The 16,802-nt window shown below is 45.6% G+C and overlaps 1 protein-coding gene across 1 annotated transcript in view; it reads left to right on the forward strand.

The window, feature by feature from the left end:
• Positions 1-331: 331 nt before the first annotated feature.
• TM9SF4 (transmembrane 9 superfamily member 4) overlaps positions 332-16,802 on the forward strand; it is a 211,675-nt gene continuing 195,204 nt past the window's right edge. The window contains 2 exon segments of the mRNA XM_029612354.1: positions 332-481; positions 4,306-4,419. Of these exon segments, the coding sequence (XP_029468214.1) occupies positions 476-481; positions 4,306-4,419 (120 nt within the window). The 5' untranslated portion in view covers positions 332-475.

The following is a 16,802-nucleotide window of genomic DNA, read 5'->3' on the forward strand; positions in this document are numbered from 1 at the left end:
CCTGCTGTTGAAGCAGTGAGCTGCACTGGATATGCTTTCCAAGTGAAGTAACATGCTTAATTGGTTTGGGGTATAACCGCCGCAACAAGCAAGCTACTCCCACGCTTATTTGTTTACCCAGACTATGCAACCTTGTTGGTTGTTGCCTGAATGCAAATCCTCTTTTCCACATTTCCTCTTGCCGTTGAAGCATAGAGCAATGTTGGATTCGCATTAACTGTGTGAGCGTTTATTGATTAAGGGTATTAACCACCAGGTAGTAGCTGTCATTCCCACAAGCCACCCACATACCTCTTCTCTTCATTCCCATCCTCCAGGTTTTATGGATCCACAGTGTTTATCCCATGCCCCTTTGAAATCCTTCACAGTTTTGGTCTTCACCACTTCCTCCAGAAGGGCGTTCCAGGCATCCACGACCCTTGCCGTGAAGCAATACTTCCTGACATTGGTACTGAGTCTTCCTGCCTGGATTACCATGCCGGTAAACATTTTGCCTTCCTTCCACCTTTCTTAATGTGTGGAATACATCTGGACTGTGCTTCTAGGATGGTATTTTTTTTAACAATGTCCATGCCTCTTGCACACTTTTTACCTTTGTAGCTGCTCCTTTCAGTTTTTTTCTAACATTTTTCTCATTTTATCAAAGTTTCCCTTTTGAAAGTTTAGCACTCGAGCCATGGATTTGCTTACTTGTCCCCCTTCCAGTCATTAATTCAAATTTGATCATATTCTCTAGCATGTCCTGATGATACATTTACCCAGTCAATATTGGGGTAATTGAAATCTCGATAGTGCAAGAAAACATCAAAGTTCCACAAGGAATTCTTTAGAGAGTGTATATTTATTTAGCAACTTTTGTACGGCAACTCCACTGATTTCAAACAGCAGACATCTTATAAAAGTCCCCCGACATGGACCTGTGTATTGCCGTCGGGAGGGACAGTAAACATATAACAGAAAGGCTACCCAACCGATTTAATTGTAAATTAAAGAAACATACCTTTATACACACATTCCAAATGTCAACAGGGAGCGCATCCACCCTCATAGAAGACAGACATTTAAACCTAAAAAGGGCACGAAAAGGAATCCATCGCGAGACTTGGGGAACTTGTGGAACTTTGATGTTTTCTCGCACTATCGTGTTGTCTACTACTTGCTTAAGTGAGGCTGCTGCTTCTTGTGGTTTTGGTAATTGAAATCTCCCATTATTACTGCATTACCAAATTGGTTAGCTTTCCTAATTTCTCTTAGCATTTCATTGTCCGTCTCACCATCTTGGCCAGATGGACTGTAGTATACTCCTATCACTATACTTTTCCCAACACACAAGGGATTTCTACCCATAAAGATTCGATTGTGCATTTAGTTTCATGCAGGATGTTTATCCTGTTGGACTCTATGCCATCCCGGACATAAAGCACCACACCGCCTCCCGGATGCTCCTCTTTGTCATTGCGATATAATTTGTACCCCGGTATAGCACTGTCCCTTTGGTTATCCTCCTTCCACCATGACTCTGAGATGCCAATTAAGTCTGTCATCATTTACTGCTATACATTCTAATTCTCCCATCTTACTTCTTAGACTTCTGGCATTAGCATACAAACATTTCAAAGTGTTTTTTTTTGTTTGTATTTTGATTTTGCTTTTTAATTAATAGGGATAAATTATAATTTTTTAGCTCAGGTAAGTTTTTAGTTATAGGCACTTGGGACTACATTTCTTATTATTGGAACCTCACTGTTGGGATGCCCTAATTCTAATGCATCATTAGTATCCTTTGAAGATGCCTCCCTCTGAACCATGTGCTGCTGAGCGACTGTCAGCTTTCCCCTTTGTTCTAGTTTAAAAGCTGCTCTATCTCCTTTTTAAAGGTTAGCGCCAGCAGTTTGGTTCCACCCTGGTTAAGGTGGAGCCCATCCCTTCGGAAAAGACTCCTCTTTCTCCAAAAGTTTCCCCAGTTCCTTACAAAACTGAATCCATCTTCCTTGCCCCATCGTCTCATCCACGCATTGAGACTCCGGAGCTCTGCCTGCCTCTGGGAACCTGCGCGTGGAACAGGGAGCATTTCAGAGAATGCTACCTTGGAGGTTCTGGATTTAAGCTTTCTACCTAAGAGCCTAAATTTGGCTTCCACAACCTCCCTCCCACATTTTCCTATGTCGTTGGTGCCCACATGTACCACGACAGCAGGCTCCTCCCCAGTACTGTCGAAAATCCTATCTAGGTGATGCGAAAGTTCCGTCACATTTGCACCAAGTAGGCATGTTACCAGGCGATCCTCACGCCCACCAGCCACCTGGCTGTCTACATTCCTAATAATCGAATCATGAACTATGACGGCCGACCTAATCCTTCCCTCTGGGCAGTAGCCCTTGGAGAGACATCATTGGTGCGAAAGGACAATGCACCACCTGGAGAGCAGGTCCTTGCTACAGGATCCTTTCCTGCTGCACCAGGTTGATGCTCTCCGATCATGAGACCTTTTTCCTCCAAGGCAGCACCAGGGCTACCAGTCTGAAGTTGGGACTTGGCTACTATGTCCCTGAAGGTCTCATCTATATACCTCTCTGTCTGCCTCAGCTTCTCCAAGTCTTCCACTCTAGCCTCCAGAGATCGGACTCGTTCTTTGACAGACAGGAGCTCTTTGCATCACATGCACATGTACAACTTCTCACCGGCGAGTAAAAAATCATACATGTGACACTCGATGCAAAAGACTGGGAGGCCCCCCTCTTGCTGTACTGCTGCCAGTTCCTAGTTAAGTTTTAGGTTGCTATGGGAGAAGGAATGTTTCTAATTAGTGTCCTTTAAATGTATTAGTGAATTCACTATATGTCTGGTAGTGGCCTATGGGGACATGATCAAACTCTCAATAAGGTGTAGGGAATTTGTGAAGTGAAGTTAAAAGTTGATTTTATTTATTTATTTATTTATTTATTTATTTATTTATTTTAGTGTGAAAGTGGCACCTGCCTATAAATTAAAGGATGAGCTAGGGGTGGGTGGCTTGGGAAATACAAACACACTAACTTCTGCTTGTTAGCTGCCTTACTGACTATTAAAAGCACAAACACAAATACTGGAAACTGCAAACTGGTTAAAAGTAAACAGAGAGTAGGAATTCATGTTCAGTTTTCTCAGTGGAGAAAGGTAAACAGTGGAGTGTCTTAGGGATCTGTACTGGGACCGGTGCTTTTTAATATATTTATATATGATCTGGCAAGGGAAATGAAGAGTGAGGTAATCGAATTTGCAGACATAAAATTATTCCAAGTTTTAAAATCACAAGCGAATTGTGAAAAATTGCAGGAACATCTTGGAAGACCGGGCACTCAAATGGCAGATGAAATTAAATTGGACAAGTTCAAAGTGATGCACATGGGTAAAACTAATCCACACTGTAGTTACATGATGTTAGGTTCCATATTAAGACTTACCACCCAGGAAAAGGATCTGGATGTCATCGTAGACCATACTTTGAAATCCTTGGCTCAATATGTGGCAGCGGTCAAAAAAAGCAAACAATGTTAGGAATTATTAGTAAAGGAATGGAGATTAAAACGAAGCATGTTATAATGCCTCTAAATCACTCCATGCCGAGACTTCACCTGTGTGCATTTCTGTTTGTCACATCTCAAAAAAGATATACGGTAGTTGCTTGGAAAAGTTACTGAGAAGGGCAACCAAAATTATAAAGGGGATGTAACGGCTCCGCTATGAGAAAAGGCTAAAGAAGTTAGGGCTATTCAGTTTTGAGAAGAGATGGCTTTAGAGGGATATGATAGAGGTCTATAAAATCATGAGTGGAATAAAACTGGTAAATGTAAATCAGTTGTTTGTTCTTTCAAAAAATAAAAAGAATAGGGGGAACACTCCATGAAGTTAATAAGTAGCACATTAAAAACAAATGAGAATTTTTTTTTTCGCTCTGTGCACAATTAAGCTCTGGAGTTCATTGCTGAATGATGTGTTTTAAGGCATTAGCATAGCTGGGTTTAAAATAGGTTTGGACAAGTTCCTGGAGGAGAAATCCATAAGTTGCCATTAATCAAGTAGTCTTAGGGAATAGCCACAATTTATCACTGCTTGATAGCAGTATGGGATCTATTTAGGATCTTGCCAGGTACTTGTCACCTGGAATGGCTATTGTTGAAAGCAGGATACTGGTCTTGATGGATCCTCCATGTGACCCAGTATGGCAATTCACATGTTTTATAGATGTTTTAACTTTGCATGTACTGGAAATACTCTCATGCCATTTTATTGTTTGTTTTTTTTGGCTCTCTCCTGTCTTTGCAGGAAAGGTTGATATGGTCCTTGATTCTATGCTTTGTAATTCATGGGGTGAACTCTTTCTATGTTCCGGGTGTGGCACCAATCAACTTTCATCAGAATAATCCTGTAGAAATTAAGGTAAATTATCAGTGTGGGAGAGAAGTTGACTTGTGGTTCTGTCTGGAAGAATGGGGTTGCTGCCTTTGGGTGGTCAAATAATTTTGGTAAAATTTGAAATTGTCTTGCATCTCATTTCTTTGGAGTGCTAATTTCTTGAGCCTTGCACTGTACATCTAAAGTGAACAGTTTTGTAATAGTCATAACTCAACATTTTTTGTTTGTGTTTAACTTTTCCCTTTTTTTCTGATTGCCATCATTTCTTTTTTTCACCTTTCTCCCTAATTCAGCACAGAGACATTGCTGCTCTCACTAACAGACAATATTCTAAGAGGTTTTGATAGTGGTAAACATTACATTCTAATAATGCTAGAGTTATCAGCCTTCGACACAGTAAATCATAAAATACTATTAAACAGACTAGAAGAAATAGGACTACACAGCAAAACAATAAACTGGTTCAGTTCATATCTAAACAATATGAACCTCATCCCTTTTGAAATCCGTGCGCTGGAAGATGTTAAAAAATTTAAGATGGCATTTAAGAGTTATTTGCTTACTCATGCATTTAATATTGTATAATACAATGTGAATGTTTTTAACATGTTTAAGTGAACTCATGGAGTGTTATTTGTTGAATCTCCCTGTTAGATCTACCATAAGGTACGCTACTCAGTGAATCTCCTCGTAGGGATAAGTCTCTAATGTTAGATCTTTATAACTTGATATGGTTTCTATGAAACCTTACATATATGATTGTATTATTTGTGTTTTTGTTTTTATTATTATGTATGTTTATTATGTACATCGCCTAGGCCTTTCAGTGTTAGGCGATTAATAAATTTTATTAAATGAAATGAAATAGATTCTTTCAAGTTCAGATCAAATACGTAATATCAGACAAATTCAATCTTGAAACAGGAGTACCACAAGGCTCAGCCTTGTCCGCAACTCTCTTTAACATATACATGCTGCCTTTATGCCATCTACTAGCAGGACTGGGAATCATACATTACATATATGCAGATGACATTCAACTAATTCTACCAATTGATGACACAATTGAGAAAACGTTAAACCTAGCCAACATGTACCTAGATATTAACAAACAGCTGTTAAACCAAATGGAACTAGTTATTAACATCGAAAAACAGAATTTCTACACAGAACGGAAAAATATTGAGGTCATTCAAACTCCAATAATACTCAAAAACCACCAGAAAATAGAATTAGCTGAAAAGGTACGGAACCTCGGAATAATAATGGACACGGAACTCAGTCTAAAACAGCACATATCATTTAAAAGTAAAAGAAGGCTATGCAAAACTCATGATTCTCAGGAAACTAAAACCCTTACGAACACCTGCAAACTTTCGAACAATGCTCCAGGCACTAATATTCTCTAGCACTGACTACTGCAATGCGCTGTTACTAGGACTCCCGCATACAACGTTAAGACCACTTCAAATACTACAAAACACTGCAGCAAGAATACTTACTGGTAAAAGGAGAGAACTCTAGCAGAATTACACTGGTTACCCATAGAACACAGAATACAATACAAAACCCTATGTACAATATATAAATTAATACACGCCGAAAAGGCAGACTGGCTGAACACAACACTACGGGTACACGTCCCACACAGAAACCTGAGATCAGCCAACAAAGCACTGCTAACCACACCTTCAGTCAAGACAGCTAGACTAACCCAAGTTAGAGAAAGGGCTTTATCCTTAGCAGGTCCCACACTGTGGAACACAATGCCACTAGAGATCAGATTACAAAGAAACCTTAAAACCTTTAAAAAAAAAAAAAAAAAAAAAAAAAAAGTTTAAAAACCTGGCTTTTTAAACAAGCTTTTTTACAAAGAGAACGGAGAATAGAAAGTATGCAGGAACAGGCAGAAGATCACCAGCAGGGGGCGCTCTTCTGCCGGCAAGAAAGATGGCCGCGTAAGGGAATCTCTCCGCTCCCAAGCCAGCAATAATAGCTGCGATAAACCCGATAAAGTAAGAAAACTTTTTACAAAATCGGCGATTCAGCGGCCACAAGCCCCCGACCACATCCAGGCATGGCGGCGAAAAAGAAAGCCGTAGATTTAAAGCAGTTTCAATTCAGCAAACTGCCACCCAACTTAGGGAGTGACCATGAGGCGGGGCCTGAGCAGGCTGCAGACAACGCGAGCGAGAACGCTGCTGCAGGGAACTGATTCTCTAGCTGGGGGAAGCCTGGAATGGGCAGAGGCTACAGTCCAGCTTAAAAATGACATCCACGGCTGGTTCATAGAATTCATGGCCGATTTAAAAGCCCACAAACAGGAAGTCATGGCCTCGATGTCTGACATCCGCGAAGATATCGCCAGCCTGGGGCACAGAGTTGATGAGATTGAGGTGAGAATGGATGCTCACAGGACTGCCTTAAATAAAGTGGCTATGCAGCAGGATGCTATGGAAGGAGAAATTGGGACCATACAGGAAAATCTAGAAGATCTGGAAAACCGATCCAGGCGGTGCAATATTAGGATCCCGGGGGGTGCCAGAGATCCCAAAATATAGCGATGCCATGAAAGTGGCAAGTTCAATCTGCCAATATATCCTTCGCAACAGCCAGGAACCAGGTGATCTGGATAAGGGAACCCCCCCCCAAGCACAAGCTAGAGAGGGTATATAGGGCCCTTGGTCCCAGAACAGACTCTAGGCCTAGAGACCTTGTTTTATGGTGCCATAGTTTTCTTCAAAAATCCAAGATTATGGATGCAGCCAGTAAAAGAAATTCCTGGTCGTGGGAAGGCCACACTTTGTCTCTCTATCAGGAGCTGGCCCCATCTACACTACGCAAACGATTTGAACTGAAAGAAATCACTGACTATCAACGCGCAAAGAACATCAGGTATCGTTGGTCTTTTCCGTTTGGACTCCATTTTATGGTCAACAGTATGGCTTACCGCGTCAAAACCCTAGCAGAAGCTGTTGGAGCCCTTAACAAGGCCAGCCACCAACCTAAAATTACAGCACCAAAGAAATCCACCAAAAATCTGAAGGTGGATGACCACTCAAAATGGCGCAGGGCAGGAAAAGGTGGGAGCCGACTACGTCGCCATTCCGAGGACTCCCGATTGGCTCTATCAGATCAAGGATGATTCCATCAAAGTGGAACATTGTTGATTCGGACAATGACTGTACTGCCAGGCTGTTTCACTGATGCTGCCATTCGCATCCACTAGTCTGCCTATTGCAGAAGATCATCGGTGGAGGTTTCGCTGCTTGAAGGGCTGAAGCTGGACTTGCTTGCGTAGTGAGCTTGTTTATCATTGTATGCTCAATAGATTTTAAAGGCTGGGTTTAACGTTTCTTCATAGTTTCGGGAGGGGGGCGGGTGGGGGGTGTAACATGCTGGCAGGGAATGACTCTCAGGAGAGGAGTTTAATCACCCATGGGTTACAAATGGGTGACGTCAGTTTTTGGGGTAGTTTTGGGTTACCCTTTCCAGGGCACACTGTTAATTATTACTGTATTTTTTGGCCAGGTAGCTGTCGTTTAGGTGAGAAATTCTCAACATGTCCAGATTAACTACACTTACCAAGGGTCCGAAGTATGCTGAAGCAGCAATACTTTTGGGAGGGGACTTTATTGTGACTCAGAGGCCCACCATGGATAACTCGGCACAGACATCCACCACCCCGAGAAAAGTCCGGAAGCGATTGTCTACCTTGATATCGCATTGGCAATTGGGTGATGTCTGGCAGCAGAGGAATCCGCACTCCAGAAGTTATACTTACTTTTCTCATACACACCAACTATGCTCGTGGTTGGACTATTTTCTAGTGGACAGGCAAACACAAAATTGGGTGACTGATGCTGGAATTGAGCCTATTGTCTGGTCCGATCACTCTCCAGTATGGATTCGGGTGAATCTTAATAACCAAGATCAGTGCCAGAAGTTCTGGTGATTAAATGAAGGACTTCTCAAGGACCTCGTATTTGTTCAGAACCTAGGGGCAAAGTTGACAGAGTACTTTCACAATCCTCTCAATGATTGCACTCCTAAGCCGACTATATGGGAATGCTCCAAAGCAGTTGCTCGGGGCATACTCATTTCGCATGCATCCTTCCGCAAACGCAAGAGGGAGAAACAAAGGCAAACCCTTACTTCGGACTGTACCCAGTTGACACAGCAGCATATGCAGACACAGGGACCTCTGATTCTCCAGAAAATGAATAGCATAAGGGATGCCCTTAAGGCGCTTGATACTGAGACACTTGCTTTTCAAATGGACATCGTTAAACAGCGATGTTTTGAAAGGGGCAATAAGGCGGGATGCTTGTTAGCTCGACGCCTAAAAGAGGTTCTGGTCCAAAACAATATCACTAAAATAAAAGACAGAGGGGGACAACTTGTTACGTCATCAGAAGGGATTAGGAAATGCTTTACTGACTTTTATGGTCAGTTATATAGTAGCTATAATGACATCGTTGGTACTGACATAGATCACTACTTAAAAGATCTACCATTGCACACTATCACAGTTGAACAGCAGGAGTATTTGGATACCCCTATTCTCCTAGCTGAGATACAACAGGTGTTCCCTGTACGTACCAGGATCAGTCCAGACTGCTGGGTTATGCCTCCCGTCCAGCAGATGGAGTCAGAGAGAAACTGAAAAGGCACCACTCATATACCCTGGTGCGCCCCCTGCGATCCTTCAGTATATCTCTGACTCCAGCAGATGAGAGAGCATAACCTGCGGTCCTGATCTCCTGTAAATTGAATTGTGAAGGGATTTCCCTATCAGGTTTGACTTACGATTTTCTGAGGAATCCTGTGACTGGATCAATTTAATTACAGGCCTAGTTTAACACTGTTATTTTCTGAGGAATCCTGTGACTGGATCAATTTAATTACAGGCCTAGTTTAACACTGTTATTTTCTGAGGAATCCTGTGACTGGATCAATTTAATTACAGGCCTAGTTTAACACTGTTAATAGGAGCAGTAGCAGGCAAGGCAGGGCACTGCCCTACAGCCTTTTCCCGGAGTTTCTCTCTGCCCTGCCCAGTGAGAGGAGGGGAGAATTAATCGGTGGGCCGGTCACTCTCCCTCTCCGCCTCCTGAGAAGTTTAATTCCTCGGAGAAGTTAGTCAGATGGGTATGCTACACCCTCTGCAGGCTCCATTGTATAATTGAATTGTGAGGTTTTTCATAGCTGCCGGTAGCAGCGCTATACACGTTTAAAAAAAAAAACAAAAAAAAAAAAAAACGAGGTAATTTATTTTTACTCTGCCTGCCTTACTCACTGTGGTCTCCGGAAGGGGTGGCTTGTCACCCGGCCCCTTTTCGCGCCGTTTTTTCTTCTTAAAAAAAAAAAAAAAAAAATGCCCAGAGGGTCAGTTTGTACTGCATGTGGGGAGCCGGGCTGCCGGCTCTCCCGCGACGGCCTTTGCTCCCGGTGCCTTCCCGGGGGTGAGGGCTCCTCGCGGGGGCCAGCCGTGGCCGGGAGCTCTCCCTCACTGCGACTTGGGGCTCGGGCAGCGTCGGGCAAAACGCGGCAGTCCTCGCTGCCGGTATGAGGGAAAATTCGGCGGCCATTTTAGAAGTGCCTGATTGCGATGCCGTTTCGTCGGAGGAGGGAGAGGACCTCCCACCGCTGTCCCCACCGGACCTTAGCCCCCACAGACCCCGCGGTTTATCGGGGCTTCTAGATTTGCCACCTATGGGAGCCAAGGGAGGTTCTTTAAAAAGACCTCATCCATTTACCTCACAATTTGTTCTTTTGCTCCATAAGGCCTATATGGAGGCCGAAGCTGAATGGGAGCAGGGTGCTCCTGCCCCAGATAAATGTGGCAAAATTTCTACTAACTTGGGAGGGGATCCAAATCCAGACCCTCCTCCTCCTCCTCCTCCTCCTCCTCCTAAACCTTTACGGCATATAGCTCCGGACCCTATTTCACCGGACCCACCCGTTCCGGATTCTGGTACGGAGGTGGGGGGTACGGACCCAGCTGACCCAGTTGAAGGGGACGATCCTCTCATTCTTCGGTTATTTCATAAAGAAGAATTAGATCCCTTGATCATTCATGTTCTTCAAGAACTAAGAATTCCGGTACCCCAGATTGAAACGAATTCCCAGCCAGGGGATTTTGAGTTAGACGGGCTTGCACACCCTCACATGCTTTTCCTTTTCACAATAAACTGTTTCAGCTTGTATCCAAGGAATGGGATAATCCGGAGGCTACTCTGAGTCAGCCGCGCTATGGATAAGCTTTACCCACTCCCTGCTGATTCTTTGGAGCTCCTTAGGGTGCCAAAGGTGGATTCGGCGGTCACTGCCATGGCAATACATACCACCATCCCCGTAACTGGGGGTACGGCCCTTAAGGATCTTCAAGATCGGAAGTTGGAGATGTTGCTTAAGCGAATCTTTGAGGTTTCAGCATTGGGAGTACGGGCGGCCGTTTGCAGTTGTATGGTACAAAGGGCTACCCTTCGCTGGGTACAACAGATGTTGACATCTCAGGATCTGCCTCCGGGGGAAGCTGAGCAAGCAAACCGCATAGAATCCGCGGTGGCCTACGCCGCGGATGCCTTCTATGATCTCCTCCGCACTTCGGCACGGTCTATGTCTTCAGCAGTGTCCGCACGGCGGTTACTCTGGCTGCGTCACTGGGCAGCAGATTATTCCTCCAAGGCCCAAGTCGGTTCCTTTCCTTTTCGGGGCAAACTATTATTTGGCACCGAGTTAGAAGACCTTATTCGATCTTTGGGGGAGAATAAGGTGTTCAAGTTGCCAGAGGACAAGCCGAGATTTTTTCGTACTTCGGGTAACTTTCGCGGGCGATTTCGCGGGCAGCGCCGTTTTCGATCGGGGAGGGGTTCCTCTTACGCTTCAAGACAGCCGTCTACGCGTTCCCAAGCATGGACTCCTTCCTTTCGTGGTAGAAGGCCAGCCCGCGCAGGGGCGTCTCATACCTTCGCCACCTCTAAGGCGGCTCAATGAAGGGACGCAGGTCCATTCCTCCGTCCCGGAGGTCGGAGGACGACTGTCTTACTTTCGGGAGGAATGGGCCGCAATTACCACCGACCAATGGGTCCTCGACATTATAACTCACGGATACGCCTTAGATTTTGCACGGCCCCTGCGCGATTTGTTCCTTATCTCTCCCAGCGGTTCTCTGGTAAAACAACAGCGGATTGCTCAAACCCTGCAGCGCTTGCAGGCGATGGGAGCCATAGTGCCAGTACCGCCCGCCGAACAACGCACAGGCCGTTATTCCATCTATTTCATCGTTCCCAAAAAGGAGGGCACACTCCGCCCTATTCTGGATCTCAAGCGGGTCAACAAGGCATTGCGCATTCCGCGGTTTCGGATGGAAACCCTGCGCTCAGTCATCGCTGCGGTCCACAAAGGAGAGTATTTGGCTTCCTTAGATCTCAGAGGCTTACTTGCACATAGGAATACAAGAGTTCCATCAACGATTTCTCCGCTTTATGGTCCTGGGATCTCATTTCCAGTTCTGTGCCCTTCCGTTCGGACTGGCGACCGCTCCGAGAGTATTCACCAAGGTAATGGTGGTGGTGGCAGCGAGCCTCCGGAGGGACGGAGTATTGGTCCACCCGTATTTGGACGACTGGCTCATTCGGGCAAAATCGCGTCGTCTCTGCGAGGTCGCAATTCAGACAGTACTCCACCGACTACACTCCTAGGGTTGGGTAGTCAATTATCCCAAGAGCCAACTGATTCCCTCCCAGAGTTTGGAATTTCTGGGCGCCTCGTTCGATACAAGAGTGGGAAAAGTTTTCCTGCCGCAGGCAAGGATGGAGCGTCTGATGGCGCACGTTCGTCGTCTCCTAGCCCTTCCCTTGGCAGTGGTATGGGATTATTTACAGGTTCTTGGTTATATGGCGTCCACCCTGGATTTGGTTCCGTGGTCTTTTGCGCATATGCGGCCGCTACAGAGGGCGCTTCTGTCGCGGTGGGATCCCAAATCAGAGGAGTTTCAGATATCTTTGCCACTCCTACACCCAGCAAGGACCAGTCTGCAATGGTGGTTGGATCCGGTCCACTTGCTCCAAGGCATCGATTTGGAACCACCCCAATGGATCATTGTCACGACCGATGCCAGTCTGACGGGGTGGGGAGCAGTCTGTCAGTCTCAATCCGCTCAGGGACGTTGGACGCTTTCTCAGGCCAAGTGGTCTATCAATCGTTTGGAAACCAGGGCGGTTCGCCTAGCGTTACAGCACTTCCTGCCTTTGATTCGGAACAGAGCGGTTCGGGTTTTGTCCGACAATGCAACCACGGTGGCGTATATCAATCGGCAAGGCGGTACAAGGAGTCTTCCGGTAGCAACCGAAGCCAGCCAACTGATGGATTGGGCAGAGGAGCACCTGTCTCGGATTGCTGCGTCGCACATCGCCGGAGTCGACAACATTCAAGCAGACTATCTCAGCCGGCAGCGATTAGATCCGGGAGAGTGGGAACTATCTCCCGAGGCACTCAGACTCATCTGTCACCGGTGGGGGACCCCCCGGTTGAACCTCATGGCGACTTGTTCGAATGCCAAGGCGGTTCGCTTCTTCAGTCGCAGAAGGGAACACGGGTCGGAAGGCGTGGACGCGCTAGTTCTTCCCTGGCCCGTGCAAGTTCTTCTGTACGTGTTTCCACCGTGGCCATTGGTGGGAAAAATATTGCGTCGGATCGAATCCCACGCAGGACCCGTCGTTCTGGTAGCTCCGGAGTGGCCAAGGAGGCCATGGTTCGCCGACCTCATCAACCTAGCGGTGGACGGCCCCTTGCGTCTCGGTCATCTGCCTCGTCTCCTACGGCAGGGTCCAGTATTTTTCGACCAGGCCGATCGCTTTTGTCTAGCGGCTTGGCTTATGAGAGGCGGCAATTGAGAAAGAGGGGATATTCTGAGTCGGTCATTACTACTCTTCTACAGGCTCGGAAGCCCTCTACCTCGGTTGCTTATGTCAGGGTATGGAAAGTTTTTGACTCTTGGTGCCAGGGTTTGAAAGTGTCGTCACGGCAGGCTACGGTCTCTCATATTCTGGCTTTTTTGCAAGAAGGTCTAAAGAAAGGTTTGTCCTATAATTCTCTTCGTGTGCAGGTGGCAGCCTTAGGCTGTTACCGCGGTAAACTTGACGGACTTTCCATTGCCATGCACCCGGACGTTGCACGATTTTTAAAAGGAGTTAAACATTTGCGACCTCCGGTACGCCCTATCTGTCCTTCTTGGAGTTTAAATTTGGTTCTCCGGGGTCCTATGTACTTTCTCCGTTTGAACCGCTACGAAGGGCTACTCTCAAAGATCTCACTCTCAAAACAGTTTTTTCTCGTCGCTATTTGTTCTGCTCGCAGAATCTCTGAACTTCAGGCGTTATCCTGTAGAGAACCTTTTCTCCGTATTTCTGACTCGGGGGTTTCTCTGCGTACTGTTCCTTCCTTTTTGCCTAAGGTAGTTTCCGCCTTTGACGTCAACCAGACTGTGGACCTACCGGCCTTTGCGGTGGATGGTGCTGAGGTGTCTCGGCACCCGGAGCTTCGCAGGTTGGATGTTCGAAGGACACTCTTACGGTACCTGGACATTACCAACCCTTTTCGGTTGTCTGATCATCTTTTTGTCTTGTGGAATGGTCCAAAGAAAGGCAATAAAGCTTCCAAGGCTACTATAGCCCGCTGGTTGAAGGAGGCGATTGTTTCTACTTACATTTCTCAAGGTTGCGCCGTTCCGGACGGTCTTAAGGCTCATTCTCTGCGTTCCCAAGCGGTGTCTTGGGCTGAGAGTGGTTTTATTTCCTCTCAGGAAATTTGCCGGGCGGCTACTTGGAAGTCGTTGCACACTTTTGCTAGACATTACCGATTGGACGTCCGCGCTCCGCCGGTAGACTCGTTTGGCAGTGGTGTGCTTCGTGCGGGACTGTCAGGATCCCACCCCGTTTAGGGCAGTTTGGGTACTTCCCAGCAGTCTGGACTGATCCTGGTACGTACAGGGAAAGGAAAATTATGTTCTTACCTGATAATTTTCGTTCCTGTAGTACCAAGGATCAGTCCAGACGCCCGCCCATGTCAGTGCAGAGTCCCGCGTCTGTCGTGTTTCCTTTTCAGATTCCATTGTTTTTTCCGAGCACTTGTTCTATTTTTCATATGGTTATGTTTCATGGCTTTTGCCTGGTTTCCTCGTTTTCCACATGTTCATATTTATCTTGATCTAGTCACAGAGTTTGCCATTGTTCCTAAATTCATACTGCTTTGTTATGGATTATACTGAAGGATCGCAGGGGGCGCACCAGGGTATATGAGTGGTGCCTTTTCAGTTTCTCTCTGACTCCATCTGCTGGACGGGAGGCATAACCCAGCAGTCTGGACTGATCCTTGGTACTACAGGAACGAAAATTATCAGGTAAGAACATAATTTTCCTATTAAAGCTTTAAAGCCGGGAAAATCACCGGGCTTGGATGGCCTGACCGGAAGCTATTATAAAAAGCTTTCTCACATAGTGGCAGAACCTCTTACTATGATGCTTAATTCTTTAAGGGGTACGGACTCTTTAGCGACTAATGCAAATGTTGCTGGCATCACAGTTCTCGCTAAACCAGAAAGGGACCCCATACATTGTGGGTCCTAATGCCCGATATCATTCATAAATTTAGATCTGAAGATATTAGCCCGAATCCTGGCAGAACGATTAAAGGGCATTATTCCTTCATTAGTACACAATGATCAAGTGGGCTTCATCCCCTCCCATATGGCCAGTGATAATATTAGGAAAGTAGTCGACCTGATAGACTGGGTCCACCATCATAAGTTGCCTGCTGCGCTTCTAGCTATCAATGCAGAAAAGGCCTTTGACCTTGTCCATTTGCCTTTTCTGTTCAGGGTACTTGATAAAATGAACTTTGGCAAGTTCTTCCAAAATTGGATTAAAAAGCTATACGAGGTGCCTCAGGCTAGAGTAAAAGTAAATGGGGGCTATGGCCCGTTACTGATATACAAAGGGGAACGCTACAGGGATGTCCGTTATCGCCTATACTTTTCGCACTCTTTCTGGAGCCTTTTGCACTGACAGTCCGAAGGACGGCGACTATCACTGGGGTTCAGCTTGCTAACTTGCACTTTAAACTGTCATTATTTGCAGATGACTCCTTTTTACACTGACTGACCCTGAGGTTTCCCTACAGGGAGTTACGAATGCTTTGGAGCAATTCCATCGGGTGTCTGGCTTCACAGTGAACCTAGAAAAGTCGGAACTCTTGAATCTCAACTTGCCTAGCCAGGTGGTTTCGGACATCACAAAGAAATTCCCATTTCAATGGGCATGTACTTCTCTCAAATATTTGGGGGTGCAAATTGGCTCGCACAACTCACAGCTATACCCACTTAATTACAATTCCCTATGGAAAAAGATAGAGACATGCTGAAATGGTATAGGGAATATTATTCATGGCTGGGGAGGCTGGCCATTATTAAAATGGTTATCCTGCCACGCTTGTTATATTTCTTCTCTACTGTTCCCATTTTCATTCTCACAGCCCTCTTAAAGCAATGGCAGTCTAAAATCTATGGTTTCATCTGGCGAAAGAGGCCTCCTCGGGTAGCTGGAACAACCTTATTTTTACCCAAGCAAGCAGGGGGCTTGGGAGCACCATATCTAATCTGGTATTATGCAACAGCACAATTACGGTATATGGTAGATATATACAATAGGGTTGACATTAAACAATGGGTTCAATTGGAGCAGGAACAAGTAGGGCCTATGCCGATACAAGCCCTGCCGTGGCAGCCCAAATCTACCTGGCAGCCGCTGACATAAGTAATGCCAGCTTTGCGTACTACTTTACAATTGAGGAAGACTTGGGAAAACTAATCAGTGGGGTCCTCTGATTATCATCAGTCGTCCCGTCTATTTCATAACACTCTCTTTAGAGGGGGCATGGATAATCCACAATTTCTAGCTTGGGAAAGTCAAGGGATTACCTTTGGGCATGTTCTTACAGGCACCTCTATGCGTGTTTATGAAGCCCTGCCCATTCAGGGACAAGTGCTTGCCTATGCACAGGTACGCCACTTTTTTATGTACGCTGATACATGCTAATAAGGTACAGCCAACTAAAACACTTTTTGAGTCATATTGTGAGCACTCAGACAGAATGAAGGGTATTCTTTCCAAGGTTTATGAATTACTGAATAATCACTCTCCTTACTCGGCTGCTCATATACAGGCATGGAACAGGGATCTGGGGGAAGAACTTGACAAGGAAGAATGGGATATAGTATTTTTTCAATTATCCAAGGCATCAGTTGCTGCCAACATACAGGAGCAATGTTTTAAAGTTCTATATAGGTGGCACTTGACTCCAGAGAAACTTCACAGAATGATCCCTGCGATTCCAAATGTATGTTG

Source organism: Rhinatrema bivittatum, chromosome 8 (genome assembly GCF_901001135.1).
Source record: "Rhinatrema bivittatum chromosome 8, aRhiBiv1.1, whole genome shotgun sequence".
Taxonomy (NCBI): domain Eukaryota; kingdom Metazoa; phylum Chordata; class Amphibia; order Gymnophiona; family Rhinatrematidae; genus Rhinatrema; species Rhinatrema bivittatum.